Raw genomic sequence first — 19,943 nt, forward strand, 5'->3', positions numbered from 1 at the left:
CCTGCACACCCCCTACTGGGGATTGAGTCCACAACCTGGGCATGTACCCTGACCAGGAATCGAACCGTGACCTCCTGGTTCATAGGTCAGTGCTCAACCACTTAGCCACACTAGTCAGACTGATAGCTCAATTTTGAAATTGAAATGTATTTTAATAAACACTGCCTTATAGAGGAATCAAGATAGTGGCATAATAAACATGGTACTCGCATCCTCCCATAACCACTTCAAAATTACAACTATAATACAGAGCAACCATTATTCAGAACTGCCTGAAATCTGGCTGAATGGAAGCCTTACAACTAGAGAATTAAAGAATTGAGACTGGTAGGAGGAGTGGAATGGCTGGTCTGACACCCACGTGTGGCGTGTTTTTAATCGGGAGGGATAGCTTGGCTGAGAAGGCCTCCCCTGAGGAGCAAGGAAGGTGTGTCTGCCCCATACCAGACCCCTAGCCCAGGGTTCCAGAGCTGGTAAGAGAAGTCCTGTAAGTTTGGGCTGTAAAAACCAGCAGGGACTGTAGATGAGTGACACAGAGGCAGCCAGAGACCCAGGCAGTTCCTCTTAAAGTGCTCGCGCACAGACCTAACTTAGATTCACTCCCTCTGAGCTCCAGCACTGGATCCAGGGACATACAGGGAAGAACAAAATTATCTGACATCAGGGAGGAAACAGGGGGGCAACTTTCTTCCAGACGAAAGTGCTGACAGAGAGGTCATTGTTCCTCTGCTGAGACCCTCCCCCACTTCCCAGAGCTGACTGGCAGGCACCATATTTGAGTCTCCATCAACCTGGCCCACACTATTTGCAGCCCCACCCAAGCTGTTTGCAGTGTCTTGTTCATATGAATGGCCCATCCTGGATCAGGCTTCAGACTTTCCTAAAAGCTCTCAAACAAGTAGGAGCTGAACTCAGCATGCCCCATACCTCTAGATAATTGGCCCCAACCCTGGCACTTGCAGCAGCTTGCCAAGGTTCACAGCTTGGCCTCTCCTGGGCACCTCCAAGCCCAATACAAGTAGCTGCCATCTTCAGATCACTCTGTAGCTGGTGCTGGGTGGCCCCTGGCAAGGCACAGGCAGTGGCTGACTTTGTACTTCCCGGGAGGCCACAGAGCAAGTGCACCTGGTGAACAGCTTCATACCATAGCCAATTACAACTCTACCACATCCACTAGCAACACACTCCAGGGATGGAATCGGTGAGCACCAAAGCCCCACTGAAGCAAGTCCTGCTCCGTGGGGTCAGCTCCTACACAGCAGCTCTTCACCTGTAGTTACAGCTGGTCCTCAAAGCCAATTGGCCTGGGGGTCAAGTCCTCCCAGTGACGCTAACAGCAATCAAGGCTCAACTACAACAAGCCAGCGCACATAGGGGCACTCCCAGAATGCCCAGCTCAGGTGACTGGAGAGGCTGAGCCACTGGGCCCTACAGGACACCTACTACATTAGGCCCCTCTACCAATTTCAGAAGACATAGCAGCTCTACCTAAAACATAGCAACAAACACAGGGAAGCAGCCAAAATGTGAAGACAAAGAAACATGTCACAAATGAAAGAACAGAAGAAATCCCCAGAAAAAGAACTAAATGAAATGGGAGCAAGCAAATACTAGATACAGAGTTCAAAACAATAGTTATAAGGATGCTCAAGGAACTTAGTGAGAATTAAGGAAATTAGTGAAAACATCAACAACATAAAAGGACCAGTCAGAAATGAAGGATACACTAACTGAAATGAAGAATAATTCACAGGGAAACAACAGTAGAGTAGAGGACATTGAGAATCAAATCAGTGATTTAGGAATAAAAAAACACCCAATCAGAAGATCAAAAAGAAAAAAGAATCCAAAAATATGAAGACAGCATAAGGAGCCTCTGGGACAACTTCAAGCATACCAACATTCACATCATGGCGGTGCTGGAAGGAGAAGAGATGGAGGAAGAAATTAAAAATCTATATGAAGAAATAATGACAGAAAACTTCCCCTATCTGGTAGAAGAAATAGAATTACAAGTCCAGGAAGTGCAGAGAGTTCCCCACAAGAGGAACCCAAAGAGGCCTATACCAAAACACATCATAATTAAAATGCCAAAGGTTAAAGACAAGAAAGAATCTTAAAAGCAGCAAGAGAAAAGCAGTTAGTTACCTACAAGGAGCACCCATACAAATATCAGCTGATTTCTCAACAGAAACTTTGCAGGCCAGAAGGGAGTAGCAAGAAATATTCAAAGTAATGAAAGCCAAGGACCTACAACCAAGATTACTCTACCCAGCAAAGCTATCATTTAGAATTGAAGGTCAGAACTTCACAGACAAAAAAAAGCTAAGGAATTCATCACCACCAAACCAATATTACATGAGAACACTGAATCCTAACCACCAGACCACCAGGGAACCTCAAACCAGTATTACATTAATTGTTGAAGGGTCTTCTTCAATAAGAAGAAGAGGAAAATAAAAAAGGATAAAAGATAGGAACAATAAAATGGCAATAAATACATATCTATCAACAATTGAAACCTAAAAATTAAAATAAACAAACAAGGAATCTAATGAACAAAATAAACTGATTTGAATAAAATAGAACCAGAGGCATGGAAACAAAGAACAGACTGTAGAATCTCAGAGAGAAGAGGGGGTGGGATGGGAAGAAATTAACCAAAGAACTTATATTCATATATGCATTACCCATGGATACAGACAATAGGGTGGTGAAGGGGTCTGGGGTAGGGGATCCTGGTGGAGGAAGGCAATGGGGGGGAGAAGGGGGAGCGGATGGACATCTGTAATACTCAACAAGAAAGATTTTTAAAAATTAGATTAAATTAAAAAATAAACCCTGCCTTTATAATTAGTCAGAGTGTATGTATACATTGTGTGGGATACCCTATATTTATCTGGAAAATTCCAGCACAATACTTCCAAATTAGTAATGTAAGTAAAAGAGAATCAGTAAAAATATGTTCCAAGTTAGGCTGTTTTAAATCATTCCCAGTTAGGCGAAGCTTTAGAATATTATAATAGGAATGGGAATAGAATCAATGGCAATTTATGAAAAATCCAAAAAAGTATAGAGTGTATGTAATTCTCTTCTATAACTTAAGCAGCTTAGGTTAAAATTTCTTTCACCTAAAAAGTGTATTTACTTCTCTAAAATTTCAAATCAATTTGTGCTTAAATTTTTTAGAAAACAGTATTCAACTTAAACTCTTTTTCCTTGGTATGGAAGTAATTAAGTGGCTATGCATATTAACTGCCCATTCTTCCTGAAAACTTTGCACTAGTGCACTCAGACAGAGCACCTTTGCGCTATCTGTGAGAACTCCCATCTTAACACCAGAGCAAATTGATTCCCTCTGACCCAGCTTTATGAGGACTAAAACCATGAGAAGATCCTGCCAAGCTTGGTAATCCTGACTTGCTCTACTATTGCACCTCCCATCCCTGCCATTCACTACTCCCAAATTCCTCTCTTCCCTCCAGTCAACACTTTAGTAGCCATTTTTAATAAACTATCTCTGAGAAAAATATAAAAGACATGAGAAAAAAATTCTTCCAAAGAACTATTTTATCAAGCAATTTTTCCAAGTTAGACATTTCGAGTGATTCCTATGGATATTCTTGTTCTGTTTGCAATCCTCTTTATAAATGGTGACACTTAATGCATCAAACTTTATAGTGAAAAAGTCATGTAAGATGAAGAGAACAGGAGAGTCAATATTTCACTGTATCATTGTGATCTCTAGCAAGCCACCGCAACCATTCTCATAGTCTATATTTTACTCATTATTGAGATTATCAGGTTAGAGTAGGCCCTAACCTAGTCCTTCCTTCCCTGCTCCAACATTGTTTCTATGAAAATCAAAAACAGAATCATACTTAGCATATCTGAAAAATTCTTTTTAAAATATCTACATACATCTAGCCATACATACTCAAACATATAAATATCCCTTGGTGCCACTGTCAGAAACAGACTATTAGTCCCATCAAATGCACTCCTTTTTGTTATTACGTCTTATAAGAAACTACGCAAAGTGATCTACAGATTCAATGCAATCCCTATTAAAGTTCCAAAAGCCTTTTTTGCAGGATGGAAATGCCGATCTCCAGATTCATATGGAACTGCAAGAGGTCCTAATTAGCCAAAGAATTTTGAAAAAGAACAAAGTCACAGGCCTCAAACTTCTTGATTTTGAAATTTACTGCAAAGCTGCAGTAATTCAAACAGTGTGGTACTCGCAGAGGAACAGACAAAATGAAATAAAATTGAAAGTCTACGAATAAACCCATGTATCTATGCCAATGAATTTTGATAAAGGTGTGACGTTCATTCAATGAGGGGGGAAAAAAGCTTCTTTTCTTTCTTTTCTTTTTTTTGCTAATCCTCACCTAAGGATACTTTCTCCATTGATTTCCAGAGAGAGTAGAAGGGAGGGGGAGAGACAGAGAGAGAGACATCAATTCGTTGAGCCCTGACCAGCCCTTGACCAGAATCGAACCCAAGACCTCTCAGTCCGGGCCAGTGCTTTAACCACTGAGCAAACCAGCTAAGGCAAGAAAAACGTCTTCAACAATGTATGAGACAACTGTATTTGCACATAAAGTTGGACTCCTATCTCTTACCATAAACAAAAATTAACTCAAAATGGATCACTTACCTAAATAAAAGAGCCCAAACCTTAAAACCCTTAGAAAAAAAACAAAACCATAACGATAAATACACTGGTGACCTTGGATTTGACAATGGATTCTTAGACATGACACCAAAAGCAAAGAAAAAATAGATAAACTGAACTTCAAACTTAAAAAACTTCTGTCTATAAAAAGAACATTACCAAGAAACTGAAAGGACAATCTAAAAAAAGGGAGAAAATATTTGCAAATAATATATCTGAGGAGGGTTTAATGTCCTGAATATATAAAGAACTCCTAGCACTCAACAACAAAAAAAGACAACCCAATTAAAAAGTGGGCAAAGAACTTGAATAAGACAATACACAACTAGCAAATAGGAATATGAAAAGTTGAGCCCTGGCTATGTGGCTCAGTTGGTTGGAGTGTCATCCCATATACCAAAAGGTGGTGGGTTCAATCTGAGGTCGGGGTGTATGCAAGAGGAAACGGATCAATATTTCTCTCTCACATCTCTCTCTCTCTAAAAATCAATTTTTTAAAAATGAAATGTTGAATAGTAACAGACTCACAGACACAGAGAATAGACTGATGGTTGTGAGAAGAGAGGGGCATTGCGGGGGGTGGGTGGGTATAAAGGGATTAAGAAGTACTAATTGGTACTTAGAAAATAGTCACAGAGTTGTAAAGTACAACATAGAAAATATAGTCAATAATACTGTAATAACTATGTGTAGTGCCAGGTGTACTTGAAATATCGGGGGGATCTCTTTGTAAAGTATATGATTGTCTAATTATTAGACTCTAATACAACATATATTTAATGTAAACTGTCATTGAAAAATAAAAATTTTAAGAAAGACATGAAAATTTCAACATCCTTAGTCATTAAGGAAAAGCAAATCCAAACCACAATGAGATACTATTTCACAACTGATAACAGATGTAAATGAGATATTAGAATGGTTATCAATTAAAAACATAATAACCAGTGATAAAGAAAATGCAAATAAATTGTAACACTTGAACTTTGCTGGTGGGAGTATAAAATGGTGTAGTCACTGTGGAAAACAGTTTGGCACTTCCTCTAAAAGTTGAACATAGAATTACCATTAAGATCCCTAAAGTCCACTGCTACATAAATAAAAAAATACTGAAAACAGGATATCAAACAGATATTTGCACACCAATATTCATTGCAGCATTATTCACAATAGCCAAAAAGTAGAAACAATTCAAGGGTCTATCAACAGATGAATGTATTAACAAAGTGTGAGATATATATACATATATATGTATATATACAATGGAATATTAGCCACATAGTGGACTGGAGTTCTGACACATGCTACAACATGGATAAGCCTTGAAAGCATTATGCTAATTGCAATAAGCCAGTCACAAAAGGACAAATACTTTATGATTACAGTCATACGGAATAACTAGAATAGACAAGTTCATAAAGAAAGACAGTAGCCTGGCTAGTATGACTCAGTGGGTGAGTGTTGACTCATGAACCAGGAAATCACGGTTCGACTCCTGGTCGGCCAGGGCCCATGCCCAGGTTGCAAGTTCCATCTCTGGTCAGGGAGCGTTTGGGAGGCAACCAATCGATATTTCTCGCCTCTCTCTCTTTCTCTCTCTCTTTCTCAAATCAATAAACATATCCATGGTGAGGATTAAAAAAACAACACTAAAATCTCCTCCCAGGGGTGGTGATTTTAAAAGACCAACTTATCAAGAGAATTTTTGTTTGTATTAATGGCTCTGGGTTTCTTAGCAAAATTTCAGGACTTGAATAAGAGAAAGTTGAAACTCCACTTTAACCAAAGAACAGCAAACCTTTAGGGACAGAGGAAGAGTTAAGTGTGTGACTGAATTATACCATTGATAAACCTGGGACCAAGCTCTTTTCTACATTAATTAAGCAATGAAGTAACAGAAGTTGTAGTTCAAAAAACTAGGAAGAGATGAGAAAAACTAAACAAATATTACTGAAATATTTTACATCAAAGTTATGAAGACAGTCATTTTTCTGTTACCCAGCATTAATCTCATTTTATCCTTGACCATAAATTAGAGGCCACCCTCACCTTCACCCTATCTCTACATATATGAGGAAACAGAAAGAAAATTTTGCTTCCTAGTCCTCTTCCAAATAATCATTGGACACATTATACAATCAATATAAACTCTGTAATCAATACAGAGCTTAAAAGAAACTCACTAAATATAGTCCTTATTCTTTTTTTTAAAAAAAAAAATCTTTTTATTGATTGCAGAGGAAGGAACAGGGAGAGAGAGATGAAACATCAATGATGAGAATCCTTGATCCGCTGCTCCTGCATGGCCCCTATGGGGATCGCGTCCGTAACACGGGCCTGTGCCCTGACCAGGAATCAAACCATTCCTAGGTCACAGCTAACCACTGACACATTGGCTAGGCTAGTCCTTATTCGTAAGTAGTTTGTATTCTGTGGAAGATAAGTACATAAGAAGCTCATATAACAGGCAGAACAGTTAGCATCATAAGTTTAATAAAAACAATGTCATATTTTCTCCTACAATTGTATCACAGAGCCAAAATGAATTTATAGAATCTCAAAATTGAGAAAAAAACTTTAAAAATTATATAGTAAAATGTCTTTCTGCATTTTTTCCTTCCGTTTTACAGCTCAAAGTATGCCATCATCCGATGTGCTACTCAAAGGTCCTGAAACATTCTGCTCTTAGAAAAAGGCCTCCAGTGATTATAATGTTTCCTATTCTTCCCATGAGAACTGCCCCTCCAGTTCAATTCTCATTTCACAACTGGAGAAACTAAGCTACCCTACCTAAAAGCCTTAGGTTAAATCAGATGCCCGCAATGCCAGACTCTGTAAGCGCAGGCGTCTGCTCTTGGTCTTACCCTTTCTCTTGCTTTCTTCTATAGCCCTTTTCTACACTCAATAACGTAAACTCTAGTCTTTGAAGCTTCACACTTATGAGGAGTAATTCCAGGGCTGGTAATTGGTGCTGTGTGGGTAAATGTAGTGACCACATTTACCCACACAGCACCAACCCAATGACAAGTGGGGAACAGGGCTCTGCTGGATGGTGGATTCTCAGAGGTTGGCTAGGCTCGTACACTAGCTAGTTGAGTGAAAAACAGAAATCAGCTTTTGGAATTTAGAAGGCAATTCAAATGCAGCAAAAGTACAAATGACGACCAAGAACCTGAGGGTTACCCTGGACTCGTCAAAGATCTGGGTGCCAAATCTATAAAAGCCTAGCCTGTTCGGCAGCTGCTGCCAGGACTTCAACCAGAAGAACATCTGCTTCTTTGAAATGCCACTCATAATACCACATACCAAGATAAACAAAGATATTTTTAAAGTTTAAACTCCTTAATTTTTAAAGTGACATAGCTTTTTTAACCTTGAATTAAAATATTTTTTTCAAATTAATCGCAGTCTTCTAGTCATTTCAGTCCTTCTATATGTGCATACTTATCTATTGTACAAGACACAAATATAAATACACATATATGAATAATTGTCTTTCAAAAACAAGCAAGATGTAGGTAACAGTTACTAATGAGACTTGGCCTGTTAGGAAAGTGGTTTGAAAGACGGCATAAAAACCTATTAGCCCTTTCTATACTAGATACCAGCCTTTCATAAGAGGCTATAAAATCAGAGAGAGAGAAGATAGGGAAAGACAGAGAAGTATGGTATATGTATTTAAGAATGCTGACAGTCTTCTGATTCTAGACTGCATGAACATTTAATTATTACAGACTATTTTAAATCCTTCTAAATTGTTCTGTGTAAATACACTGTGAAGCCTGCCTCTCAACTATTTAACCTCAATGTATTTCAGAGTGCCCTTATAATCTTACATTAAACAACCAAAAGTGACAACTAAAAGTGATGCAGATTCACTCTGGTCCAATCTATTGGTTCTCTGAGATATTTTAAAAAAACAAAACAAAAACAAAAACAACCTCACAGCAAATGATTTATGCAAAGACCACTTGCAGGGTAACAAGCAGAGTATTCCTATATGCTCAGATGTCCTTAGCATGACCTAATTTAGGAATTGTTCCTCAAAAAACAGTTTAACAATCCAGATTCGCATTCCCATTACATTAAACTTTTTGCTAAACTTTTTGTATAGTACAAAATAAGAATTACAAATTGCTCCTAAAATTGAAGTAAGTTCAATATTTTCAGAGGCAGAAAAATGAGTGACTTTATAATATCAAAAATGTGCAGAGGAAAGAACCAAATAGCCTCGTAAACATTCTTTCAAGTTCAAGTCACACAACAAGAAAGCACAAATGTTTGGTAATATAAAGTCTTACCTAGTTCTCATAGATACCCATAGGTAATGACACACCACACAGGGTGTTGCAGGCTCTTGCTCTGGTCAGGCCATCCTGTTCTAAGTTTCTGTGACCACATGTTCCCCACCCAAGTTGATTCAAGAGCACTTTCTACCAACGTGAGTTTCTACGAAAGGCAGTCGCTGAGCACAGAAGCCTCTTCTATCGGGTCCCTAAACGCGCCCTTTGTATGGGCCTCCACATTCTTGTTGTGCGTCAGAACTGCCCCGTGGAATGCAATGCCTCCGTATTGGAATGTAAACTTATTCATGCCAGGCTATACCCCGTGGGGGAACACACAGCAACCATACTGAGATTATACTGGCAGGCAAGCCTAATGCACAAAATGATTAAAAATGTCGTGCTCTCGATATAAATGGTTCCTACTTTCATCTCTAGGAAATGATAAGCAGTTAACTAAATTTTACATTCTTCCTTTAAAAGCTGATCAAATGACTGTAACGATGCTCCTAAACCAAAAATCTATGTATTTATTTTGGACTTACAAAAAATATTCACGACATTGTCTTTAGATAGCAAAGGAGCAATTAACTTTAAGGGAAAAAAAAATCTAACAAGAAACTGCTGATGCCATTAATTCCATTCTCAGAAATCAGTAGAATATACCGGAATAAATTTTAATAGAAGTATAAGTGGAAAGTGGTTTGAAAGACAGTGTAAAAATGCATTTAATCTTTTTTAATATTTTATCCTCACTCATTTGTTCAACAAAAAAAGGAAAGAACAACTATTTAAAACAAAAACATATACAACACCAAGCACACATTTGAGTTGTGTGTGTAAATTACAAACTGTTTATAAAGCATGGCCTTTAACAGGCTCCTATTTCAGTAGTAACTACTGGGGAAAACTAAGCATACAATTAAGCTTCCCTAAATCTGTCTCAAGGCTCATTTAGAAATATTTTAACAATCATCACCCTGTACAAATTAACAGAGGTTTGTTCCCTCTGCTCAGTGAATCTCAACATTCAACCTTTGCTTATAAAAACAGAGCACACGGGAAAAAATTACAAGCGAGGGCCTCATAGCTGTGTTTTCCCCCTCTGTTCAAGTCTCGGTAGCCTGCTGTCTACTTAACTACAAAAGTACTAAACATTTGATATTTATGCTATTAACATTTTAATTCCTTTAAAAAAAAATCTAACCTGCACTGTCTTCAATAGTATCTTTGAAGCAATGGCACTGCCACCTTCCATGAGCTCTTTTCTCTGCAGCAATGAGCACTCCCCATTTCCCTGTGTATTTTCTCTCAGTGAGTCCACGCGGCGGCTGGAGCTTGAGCAGAGAGCCAACATTCCTTCTGACGGCTAATTTCCTGCTTCGATGACCCACCCACCCCTCCTGGCTGCCGTTATGTGTCACGCATGTTGTATGGGCACTGTTTCCGCATACCAGCCTCATGACCTCAGCGGCTGCCTGACAGACGCTCTTTATCAATTTCTATTAATTCATTATCTACTCTCTTGTAAGTCAAGGGCAAGTAGGAAAATCTGCAATGTCTGCTCTCCTATGAGTCTTCAAGGTCAAACCCTTAGATGTGCTCTGCAGTGCAATTTTGTTATTAAAATTTACTCAAGCTGTGCTACACACATTGCTCTCCACCAAAGGAATGCTGAATTGTATACCTGGCTTGAGGGATTATCATGGAAAAGACCAGCATAAATTTATATCAAAACAACATGGGAAAAGTTGCAAGAAGCTGCTTTGCCTCTCGTCTTTCCATTCAAGAGTAAAAAGGTGGATCTTACCTCACAGCTGTGCTGGGGTGAAGAGAGCAAGCAGTTTTTCTCTCTTGCCACAATATAACCAGCAAAGGACAGTGGTGTGGTGAGGACTACACTTTGGTGGTGTCTATGTCCTCGTGACCACACTGCGAGAGAACAGCTCAGCTAAATTGATCTGCTGCTATCAGTCTACACAGTGGCACAAACAGGTCTCTGCTGATCACAGTGCTTTGTACGCAGATGGCAGCCGATCAGTTTGTATAAAAGTTATGGTCCATAACAGCTTTCCCCTTCAGCATGTAGACACACGCCTTTTCCAAAAATGCCTTTGTTAAATGTTCACTTTGCATTGTGCACAGCTCGTCGCGTATGTGTGGAAGAGACAAAGAAGCTTAGCTCTAAAATATTATCTAAAAATGACCAAAAAGATCTATGTAACTTGTCAATGAGAAAAAACGGTAGATGAATTCAAATGAATTGTTGAGGTTAGCCCTAAATCAGAAAGAACCTGAACTGATCTCAAGAATCAAACAAGATCTCAAGAATGCCAACCATGTCTGATATTCTTTAAAGTCATATGAATGGCACCAAAACCCAGTCACCAGCCTCCCAAAAACTTGGCATAGACCATAAGAGAAGTTGAAATAATAGGCATGTCTTTCTAAGGGTGAACCTGAATAATTCAGTCTACTTGAATAATATTGCATTAATAAAATTTAAAAGTTAAAAAAACACACCACATTTCCAAGAAAGGAAAAGTATAAACTCACATATATATATAATTTCTTATGAAGATATCAAGTAACAACTGTCAATTTATTTAAAGCATCTGAATGAAACATGGACATTACTCACAAGCCATACTTATCTTGTTTCATTTTGTTTTGTAGGTAATTGTTTTGTAGATAATTTTTCCTTCTAATTCTACCAAACGTAACACTGGCATATTGTTTAACCTCTGCTTCAGATCTTACCTTATAGACTGAGGTAATAAAAACCTACTACTTATCATAAAAAATAAAATACTTAGGAATAAATTTCATAAAGGGTGTGCATGACTTGTACACTAACAACTACAAAGCAATGCTAATCTTGCAAAAGGAAATTATATAAGACAAATAAATTATGAGATATACCAGGTTCATGGTTTGGAGGGCTCAATATTGTTAAAATAGTAAACCTTCCCAAATTGATCTATAAATCCAGTGCAATTCCAATCAAATCCTAACAACATTTGGCAATGACGGGCTGATTTTAAAATTAAAGGCTAAGATATAGAAAAGTTAAAACAATTTTTATAAAGAACAAAGATGGGGATGTAACTACATAAATTTCAAAAGTTACTATAAAGTAACACAAATGAAGACAATGTGGTATAGGTATGACATGTGGAGCAATGTAGAACAGAAGAAAGATTCCAGAAATAGACCTAAACAACTATGGTCAATTGATTTTTAACAAATGTACCCAGGCACATTAATGAATAAATATTATTTTCAATAAATGGTCCTGAAACAACTAAATATCTGTATGTAAAAACATAAATCTTAACCCTTAACTTATATTATACATGAAGTTAAATCAAAATGAATCTCATATCTGAATGGAAAAGCTAAAACTATTAATTTTCTAGAAAAACATGAGAAAGCCTTTGACATAAGGTTATGAAAAAATTTCTTAAACAGGACACCAAAAGTATAAACTATAAAAGAAAACATTAACAAAATGGACCTTCATTAAGATGCAAAGTTTTTGCTTTTAAAAGGCATAATTAAGAAAAAGGCAGAAAGGGATCCAAGATGGAGAAGTAGGTGGAAGTTACACTCACCTCCTCCCAGGACCAAACGGTAATTACAACTAAAATATAGAGCAATCAACCTGAATAACCAACTGGAGACTAGGTGGACAGAAATCTTATAACCAAGAATTTAGAGAAGAAGCCACATCAAGATTGGTAAGCAGGGCAAAGATGAAAAGGCCCCGCACCCACATGCTGGGCTTTCAAGCCCAAAGCACCAGAGCTGGAAAGAGGTGTCCACATTACATCTGGCCATGAGAATCAGCGAGTATTCTGTCCATTAGGGAGAGATGGGAGTCTGCTAGAAACCCAGGCGCCCTCTTAGAGGACTCCAGCAGCGGGAGGGCCACTCAGAGCAAACTGAAGTCATGTGAGGCGAGATAGTGGAGTGTGTGGCCTGGAGAGAGAACTAAAGGGACAGCCCCCAGAGTTCCTGTGCTGAGTCTCCCATACTGCACACAGAAGCCACGTTTCCTGGGACAAGCACTCCCCTCCCTGTGGCATCAGCCTGGGGAAATGCAATAGCCCAACTCCCCCTCCCTGTTGCCTCACCCTGCTGAGCTTATGCCCTGCGGAAGAGTCAGCTGCCTGGCCCATGGAGTAGAGGTCCAAGTGACTCAGGGGGCGTCAGTAACTGAGTGGTATTGCTCTGGGGCGAGGGCTAGCCCTCCCAGCCTAGTGCCTGACCAGTACCTCCTGAAGGGAAGATCCACTAGCCCCACCCTCCCAATGTCCCACCCTGTCAAGATTGCACCCTACAGAATCGTCAGCAGCTGTGGCCAGCTTGGGCCTATGATACAAACTTTCTAGGAAGGCTACTGAGGAGGTTTGGACAGAATTGGGGAGAAAATGAACTGTTTATCTCTAGGGAAGGTGCCATTTTTCCCTCACAAAACCGAACTGCACCCTGAAACCCTGCCCCACCACAAAGGTTTGCAGTCACTAAGTGGGTGGTGGCTGGAAGTGGTGTTCCCATCGCATTAGTGATGTAGAAGACTAGGTAGCAGCCCGGCTGGTGTGGCTCAGTGGTTGAATGTCAACCTATGAACCAGGAGGTCACAGTTCGATTCCTGGTCAGGGCATGTGCCCAGGTTGTGGGCTCGATCCCCAATGTGGGGTGTGCAGGAGACAGAAGATCAATGATTCTTTCTCATTATTGATGTTTCTCTCACTCTCCCCCTCTCCCTTCCTCGCCAAAATCAATAAAACTATATATTTTTTTAAATGAAAGAAAAAATAGAGGAACATAGTTATAAAGAATAAAATGGCAATAAATACATACTTATCAATAATTACTTTCAGTGTAAGTAGATTAAGTGCTCCAATCAAAAGACATAGGGTAGCTGAATGGATAAGAATACAAGGCCTAAATGTATACTTTCTACAATAGACCCATCTCAGAACAAAAGACTAAAAGTAAGAAGATGGAAACATATTTCATGTAATTTAAAAAAGAAAAAAGAACAGCTGCAGTGACTCAGTGGTTGATTGTCAACCTGTGAACCAGGAGGTCACGGTTTGATTCCCAGTCAGGGCACATGCCTGGGTTGCAGACTTGATCCCCCAATCCTGCAGGAGGCAGCCGATCAATGATTCTCTCTCATCACTGAAGTTTCCCCCTATAGGAAGCAACCCATATATGTTTCCTCCCCTCCCCTCCCCCCCCCTCCCCTCTTCTCTCTCTCTCTCTCTCTCTCTCTCTCTCTCTTCCTCCCTGAAATCAATAAAGATGTACTGGGAGGGGAAAAAAGAAAAAGCTGGGGTAGCAAAATGTATATTAGACAAAATAGACTTTAAAGCAGACTTTGGTAAGAGACAAGGGACATTATATAATGATAAAGGAATCAATCAAACAAGAGTATATATATAACCCTTATAAACAATTATGAATCTAAACTAGGAGGCACCAAAATGTATAAAGCAAATCTTGATGGGCATAAATTAGAGATTTTAATACTACATAGATGTTAATGGATAGATCTAGACAGAAAAGCAACAAGGAAACAGCAGTCTTAACACACTAGACAAGATAGATTTAATTGATATTTTCAGAGCATTTCACCCCAAAGCACCAGAATATAAATTCTTTTCAAGTGCACATAGAACATTTTCTAGGATACTAGACCACATGTTAAGACATAAAATAAATCTCAATAAATTTAAAAAGACTGAAATCATATCAGGCATCTTCTCCAACCACAGTGCTACGAAACTAGAAATCAATTATAAGAAAAAAAGCAAACTGAAAAACACAGAGACACATGGAGGATAAATAACATGTTACTAAACAATGAATGGGTTAACAATGAGATCAAGGGAAAAATCAAAAGACACCTTGAGACAAATGAAAATGAAAACACAAAACACAAAATCTATGGGACACAGTGAAAGCACTCCTGAGAGGAAAATACATAGCACTCAGGCCTACCTCAAGAAAGAAACAAACAAAAATCTCAAATAAACAATCTCACCTTTCACCTAAACGAACTAGAAAAAGAAGAACAAACAAAGCCCAAGTGAGTAGAAGGAAGGAAATAATAAAGATCAGAGAGGAGATAAATGAAATACTCTAAAAAGACAATACAAAAGATCACTGAAACCAAGAACTGATTCTTTGCAAAGATCAACAAGATTGATAAACCTTTTACCAGATTCATCAAAAAACAAAGAGAGAGATCCCCAAATAAATAAAATCAGAAATAAAAGTAACAACTGACACGACAGAAATACAAAGGATTATAAGAAAATATGAACAACTATATGCCAACATATTAGAAAATCTCAAAGAAATTGATTAATTCTTAGAAATATGCAATCTTCTAAAACTGAATCAAGAAGAAACAGAAATTCTGAACAGACTGATTACAACTAACAAAACTGAAGTAGTAATCAAAAAACTTCCAACAAACAAAAGTCCTGGGCCAGGTGGATCCATGGGTAAATTTAGCAAACACTCAAAAGAATTAGCATCTATCCTTCTCAAACTACTCCAAAAAATTCAAGAGGAAAGAACACTCCTAAGCTTTTTCATTAAATATATAGTTTTATTGATTTCAGAGAGGAAGAGAGAGGAGAGAGAGAAACATCAATGATGAGAGAGAATTATTGATCGGCTGCCTCCTGCACATCCCACACTGGGGATCGAGCCCGCAACCTGGGCATATGCCCTGACCAGGAATTGAACCGTGACCTCCTGGTTCATTGGTCAATGCTCAACCACTGAGCCACACAAGCTGGGCTCCTAAGCTCATTTTAAGAGACCAGCATTATCTTGATTATGAAACCAGATCAAGACACTACAAAGAATGAAAATTATAGGTCAATATCCCTGATGAACAGATGCAAAAATCCTCAACAAAATATTAGCAAACCAAATCAGCAATATCTTTAGCCCCAATGATGATTCCATACACAAAATTCATTACATGTAAAGATTTTTTAAAATTCACTTAAATGGGATAATGATTATAAAAACCTAAAGGTCCTATTCACAGAAACTCTTATTTCTGTATTTCCTAAATTATATAGTAAGTTAAAATTTAAGATCAGTTGACAGAGTGGTAAACTGAAATGGCCTCAGGATTCCTAATAACAATTATTATTTCATACCATAAATCCATCATGGCAGAAGAAGACCTCTGAGATATATATATATACCTATATGAATCCTGGGATACATATGATTTACACTGATGAAATGAAATACATTCAACTTAAATATTTCCTATTTGTAAAACTGAATTAAGTATAAATACTTAATGATGGTTTTCTAAATTCACCTTAAAAAACCAAAACATAATTTTATTTTTTACTTTTTATTAAATTTATTGGGTGAAATTGGTTAGTAAAATTATATAGGTTTCAGGTATACAATTCTACAATACATCATGTGTATATTATACTGTGTGTTCACCCAAAGAACAATTTCAAAAAAATAGAAAAGCATTTGAAAGATTTTGACCAATGCCCTAATATTTTATTTATATAACAATATTCAATTAAGTAATAATAAAGTTATCTTTTTATAAATTCAATTTTTTAAAAATTGTACTTTACATTCAATATTATTTTGGGTTATTTTCAGATGTACAGCATAGTGGTTAGACAACTGTCATATACTTTACAAAGTGATCCCCTTGATATTTCCAGTAGCCACCTGGCATCATTCATAGTTATTACAATAATATTGACTATATTTCCTATGCTGTACTTTATATCACCATGATTATTCTGTAACTATCAATCTGTACTGCTCAATCTCTTCACCTTTTTCACCCAGTCCTGCACGCCCCTTACTGGGGACTGAGCCTGCAACCCAGGCATGTGCCCTGACCAGGAATTGAACCATGACCTCCTGGTTCATAGGTCAACACTCAACCACTGAGCCACGCAGGCCAAGCTATGACAAAGTTATCTTAATGAAACTAACACACTAGGAAGTTTATAGTTATTAAATATAAAGTAAGTCATCGATAAAAAAATAAATTTAATTGCAAAAACACCTAACCCCTATGAAACCATAAATGTGTGGCAAAAGTCAGAAATATCTAAGGAAACCCATAACTTTTAATATGTTAGACTTATAGTTCATATTCTAATCAGTAATAAATATTAAACAGATAGTTTTAAAACCCACATTATATTTAAATTTTAACAAGAAAGAAATTATATGCATGTCTAAGCTATTATTTTACATTATTTATTTCAACTATTTTTACTCTTCAAGTACTATTAAACATTTTTCAGTACATCCAAAAAATAGTCAGATATATAATATAGAATAAATTTATTTTCTTTAACATTCAAATATATAATTTTGTTGGCTTTAACATATATTTAATTATATATAAATATATACAATTTCTATATGTGTATATATATTTTAATTCATGATACAAATAAAAAAGAGAATCCCTGAACTATGACTAATTGGAAATTTTAGTTTTATAAAGACATTCTGATTTCACCACATATAATTTCCTTCACATATAAATCTTTCTCTTAAAAATATCTTTCCTCTTGTTATTTTGTTAGTGTTCTCAGTACTGAAAGTGTGCTTCTTTAAACAAAAACAAATTTAGTTGCTATATGTGTAAGAGACTTTGAATTCCTAGGGTAAGACAGTAATTCACACATCCCTCCAACCCACCCGACCCCCAAAATAACTGGCACAAGCAAGGGTTGTGAATTCCTTTACACCTAACAGCAGATAAGCAATTCCAACATTTTACTGAGACATACTGTATTTCACTGACACACACATCAGACTTTAAAACCTTTATGAAATATAAAATTTACTTCTGCAAGAGAAATCCAAACATCACTGCAAATAAGGATTTCTAGGGTGAACTCACATACTCATTTACACCAAGGATCATCAATGACAGATTCCCTTACTGGAGATCTCAAACATAAGATGACCTGAGATACCACATCAACTACACACACAAAAACAGCAGAGTCCCTCTCTGTAAGGCTATGTACTTACTTTGTTGAGACACTACCAAAGCCAGTATTCCAAGGACTACGAAAGCTTGCATCTATACGTACAGCACATCTGTGAAGTTGTAGTTATAGCAACCAAATTCCCAACTTGATCCAGCAATTGAACTCCCTCTCCAGAGAACAGTTTTGCTCTGCAGAGAACAGTTTTGCTCTGTGCATCAGGTATCACATCAGAATATGATTTAAAAGGGCAGGGGTGGTCTTTAAAAAATGCTTAAAAATCACGTTAGCTTTCCAGGATGAAGACGTTTCAAACTGGAGCAGAAAGTACAACTAATCCCCAAAGGATGAACATTTTAGTATACTTCATTTTATCATTTACATATTTAACTCTACTCCTTTAATTTACTAGAGACCTATCTTATCTAAAATTTAACACAGACTATATTTATGTCAAGTGCAACTAAACTCTCCCTTTAATACATCAACTCTAGTCAAACCAAGTTCACAGGTTTCATAATCTTACTTGCCTTACTTGGAACTCTTTCCCAGCATGTCCTGAAAAATCTTTCATATATATCTTTACCTCATGTGTCATGGGAATACCTGGACTTGAGTCAACTTTAGGTAGGACAAGTAGGAATTATGGATGATGCAAGACCTGAAGGAGTGTGGCTAAGCTCAGAAAGTGTGAGCCTAGGACTAAGGAGAAGAATGATCTGGAGATTTTAAAAAAAGGCAATTAAACTAAGAGAACGTGAGGGAAAACTAAAGAGCAAGTGTAACAGAGGCTACTGGTTGCCTACTCCAACACCCATGCTCCTCTTTCTCCTTAGAAGGGTATTTTTATATTACTATTTTTAGTGGAGCACATTGCATCTCGGAATAAAACACATGTTACATGTCTCAGGCTCCTGGGTGGCCTGAATTTGTACACTACATTCTGGACAATGAGCTATAAAAAGGGATGTTTCAAAAAATGTGATTTGGGTGGAAGTTAACTTTTTTCTCTTCGGCCTTTCCTCCTGCTTCTGGCTTCCACCACAGACAACCTAGCTGGAGGTGGGTAGCCATCCTGTGCTATGAACCCATGACCTGAAGATGGAAGCTATGAGCTGGCAGAAATATGGAAGGAAGCCTGTAAACATTTCATACTGTGGAGCCACCAGACCATCCTGGACCAACTACCTTCAGGGTTCTTTTACATGAGAGAACAATTAGCTCCTGCTGTGTCTATGCAACCAAAACTAGCTGTAATTGATACAGTAAGCAAAATGATATCCAACAATATGCCAATTGCCCTTCCCCCCTCTCTGCACTCCTGCACAGATGGACTGGTCCCAGCTTCTCATGAACTGTCCCCAGACTCCTTCTTCCATTATGTTGCAGCCTCATTCTCTTCCCTGATTCTTCTTCTCTCCATTAACCTGACATCCAATAAATCATGGACTACCATGTAATTATTTCTAAAAGGGAATGTGTTAGCATAAGTCATCTGAGCTCATTATACAAGGGATCAACAAGAAAATGTCTGTGCTTTTTAACAATCACATGGTGACACTATGGAGGATTGAAGGCATATGAGGAGCTACTTAAATAAAGCAGGTGACACCTGAACAAAGGCAGCGGAGTGTGGATTCAGGCAGTTGATCTAATCCATACTGCCATGTCTAACTCTGAAATGTTATTTACTAAAAAAAAAAAAAAAATTGTCAGGGGATAAAAGTGAGGTCAGAACTGAGACTCACAGAAATTTCTATAGTAAGTGACAAGCAGGTTATTTAAGTCATTAGAGATAGGAACAGCAGGTGGTCACGCAGAATTGCAGGCGTTTGTTGCATCCCAGATATGGTATCTAGAGTGCAAGGGACCTGGAGCAAATTCACATAGAGATACAGGTGTTCCACATACACCCTAACTCCTACACCCTTCTCTCCCTTTAGTGTATGC

General features: G+C 37.8%; 1 protein-coding gene across 10 annotated transcripts in view; it reads right to left on the reverse strand.

The window, feature by feature from the left end:
- Window positions 1-19,943, reverse strand: part of RAPGEF2 (Rap guanine nucleotide exchange factor (GEF) 2) — a 247,394-nt gene that overhangs the window by 120,661 nt on the left and 106,790 nt on the right. Inside the window, exon 1 of one of the 10 annotated variants that reach the window (XM_014535002.1) lies at window positions 8,983-9,128. The exons of the other annotated variants lie outside the window; for them this stretch is intronic. Within the exon in view, the coding sequence (XP_014390488.1) occupies window positions 8,983-8,993 (11 nt within the window). The 5' untranslated portion in view covers window positions 8,994-9,128. Of the gene's footprint in view, window positions 1-8,982; window positions 9,129-19,943 lie in introns of those variants that run through there. 10 annotated transcript variants of the gene reach the window in all.

Source organism: Myotis brandtii, unplaced genomic scaffold (assembly GCF_000412655.1).
Source record: "Myotis brandtii unplaced genomic scaffold, ASM41265v1 scaffold136, whole genome shotgun sequence".
In the NCBI taxonomy this organism is placed as follows: domain Eukaryota; kingdom Metazoa; phylum Chordata; class Mammalia; order Chiroptera; family Vespertilionidae; genus Myotis; species Myotis brandtii.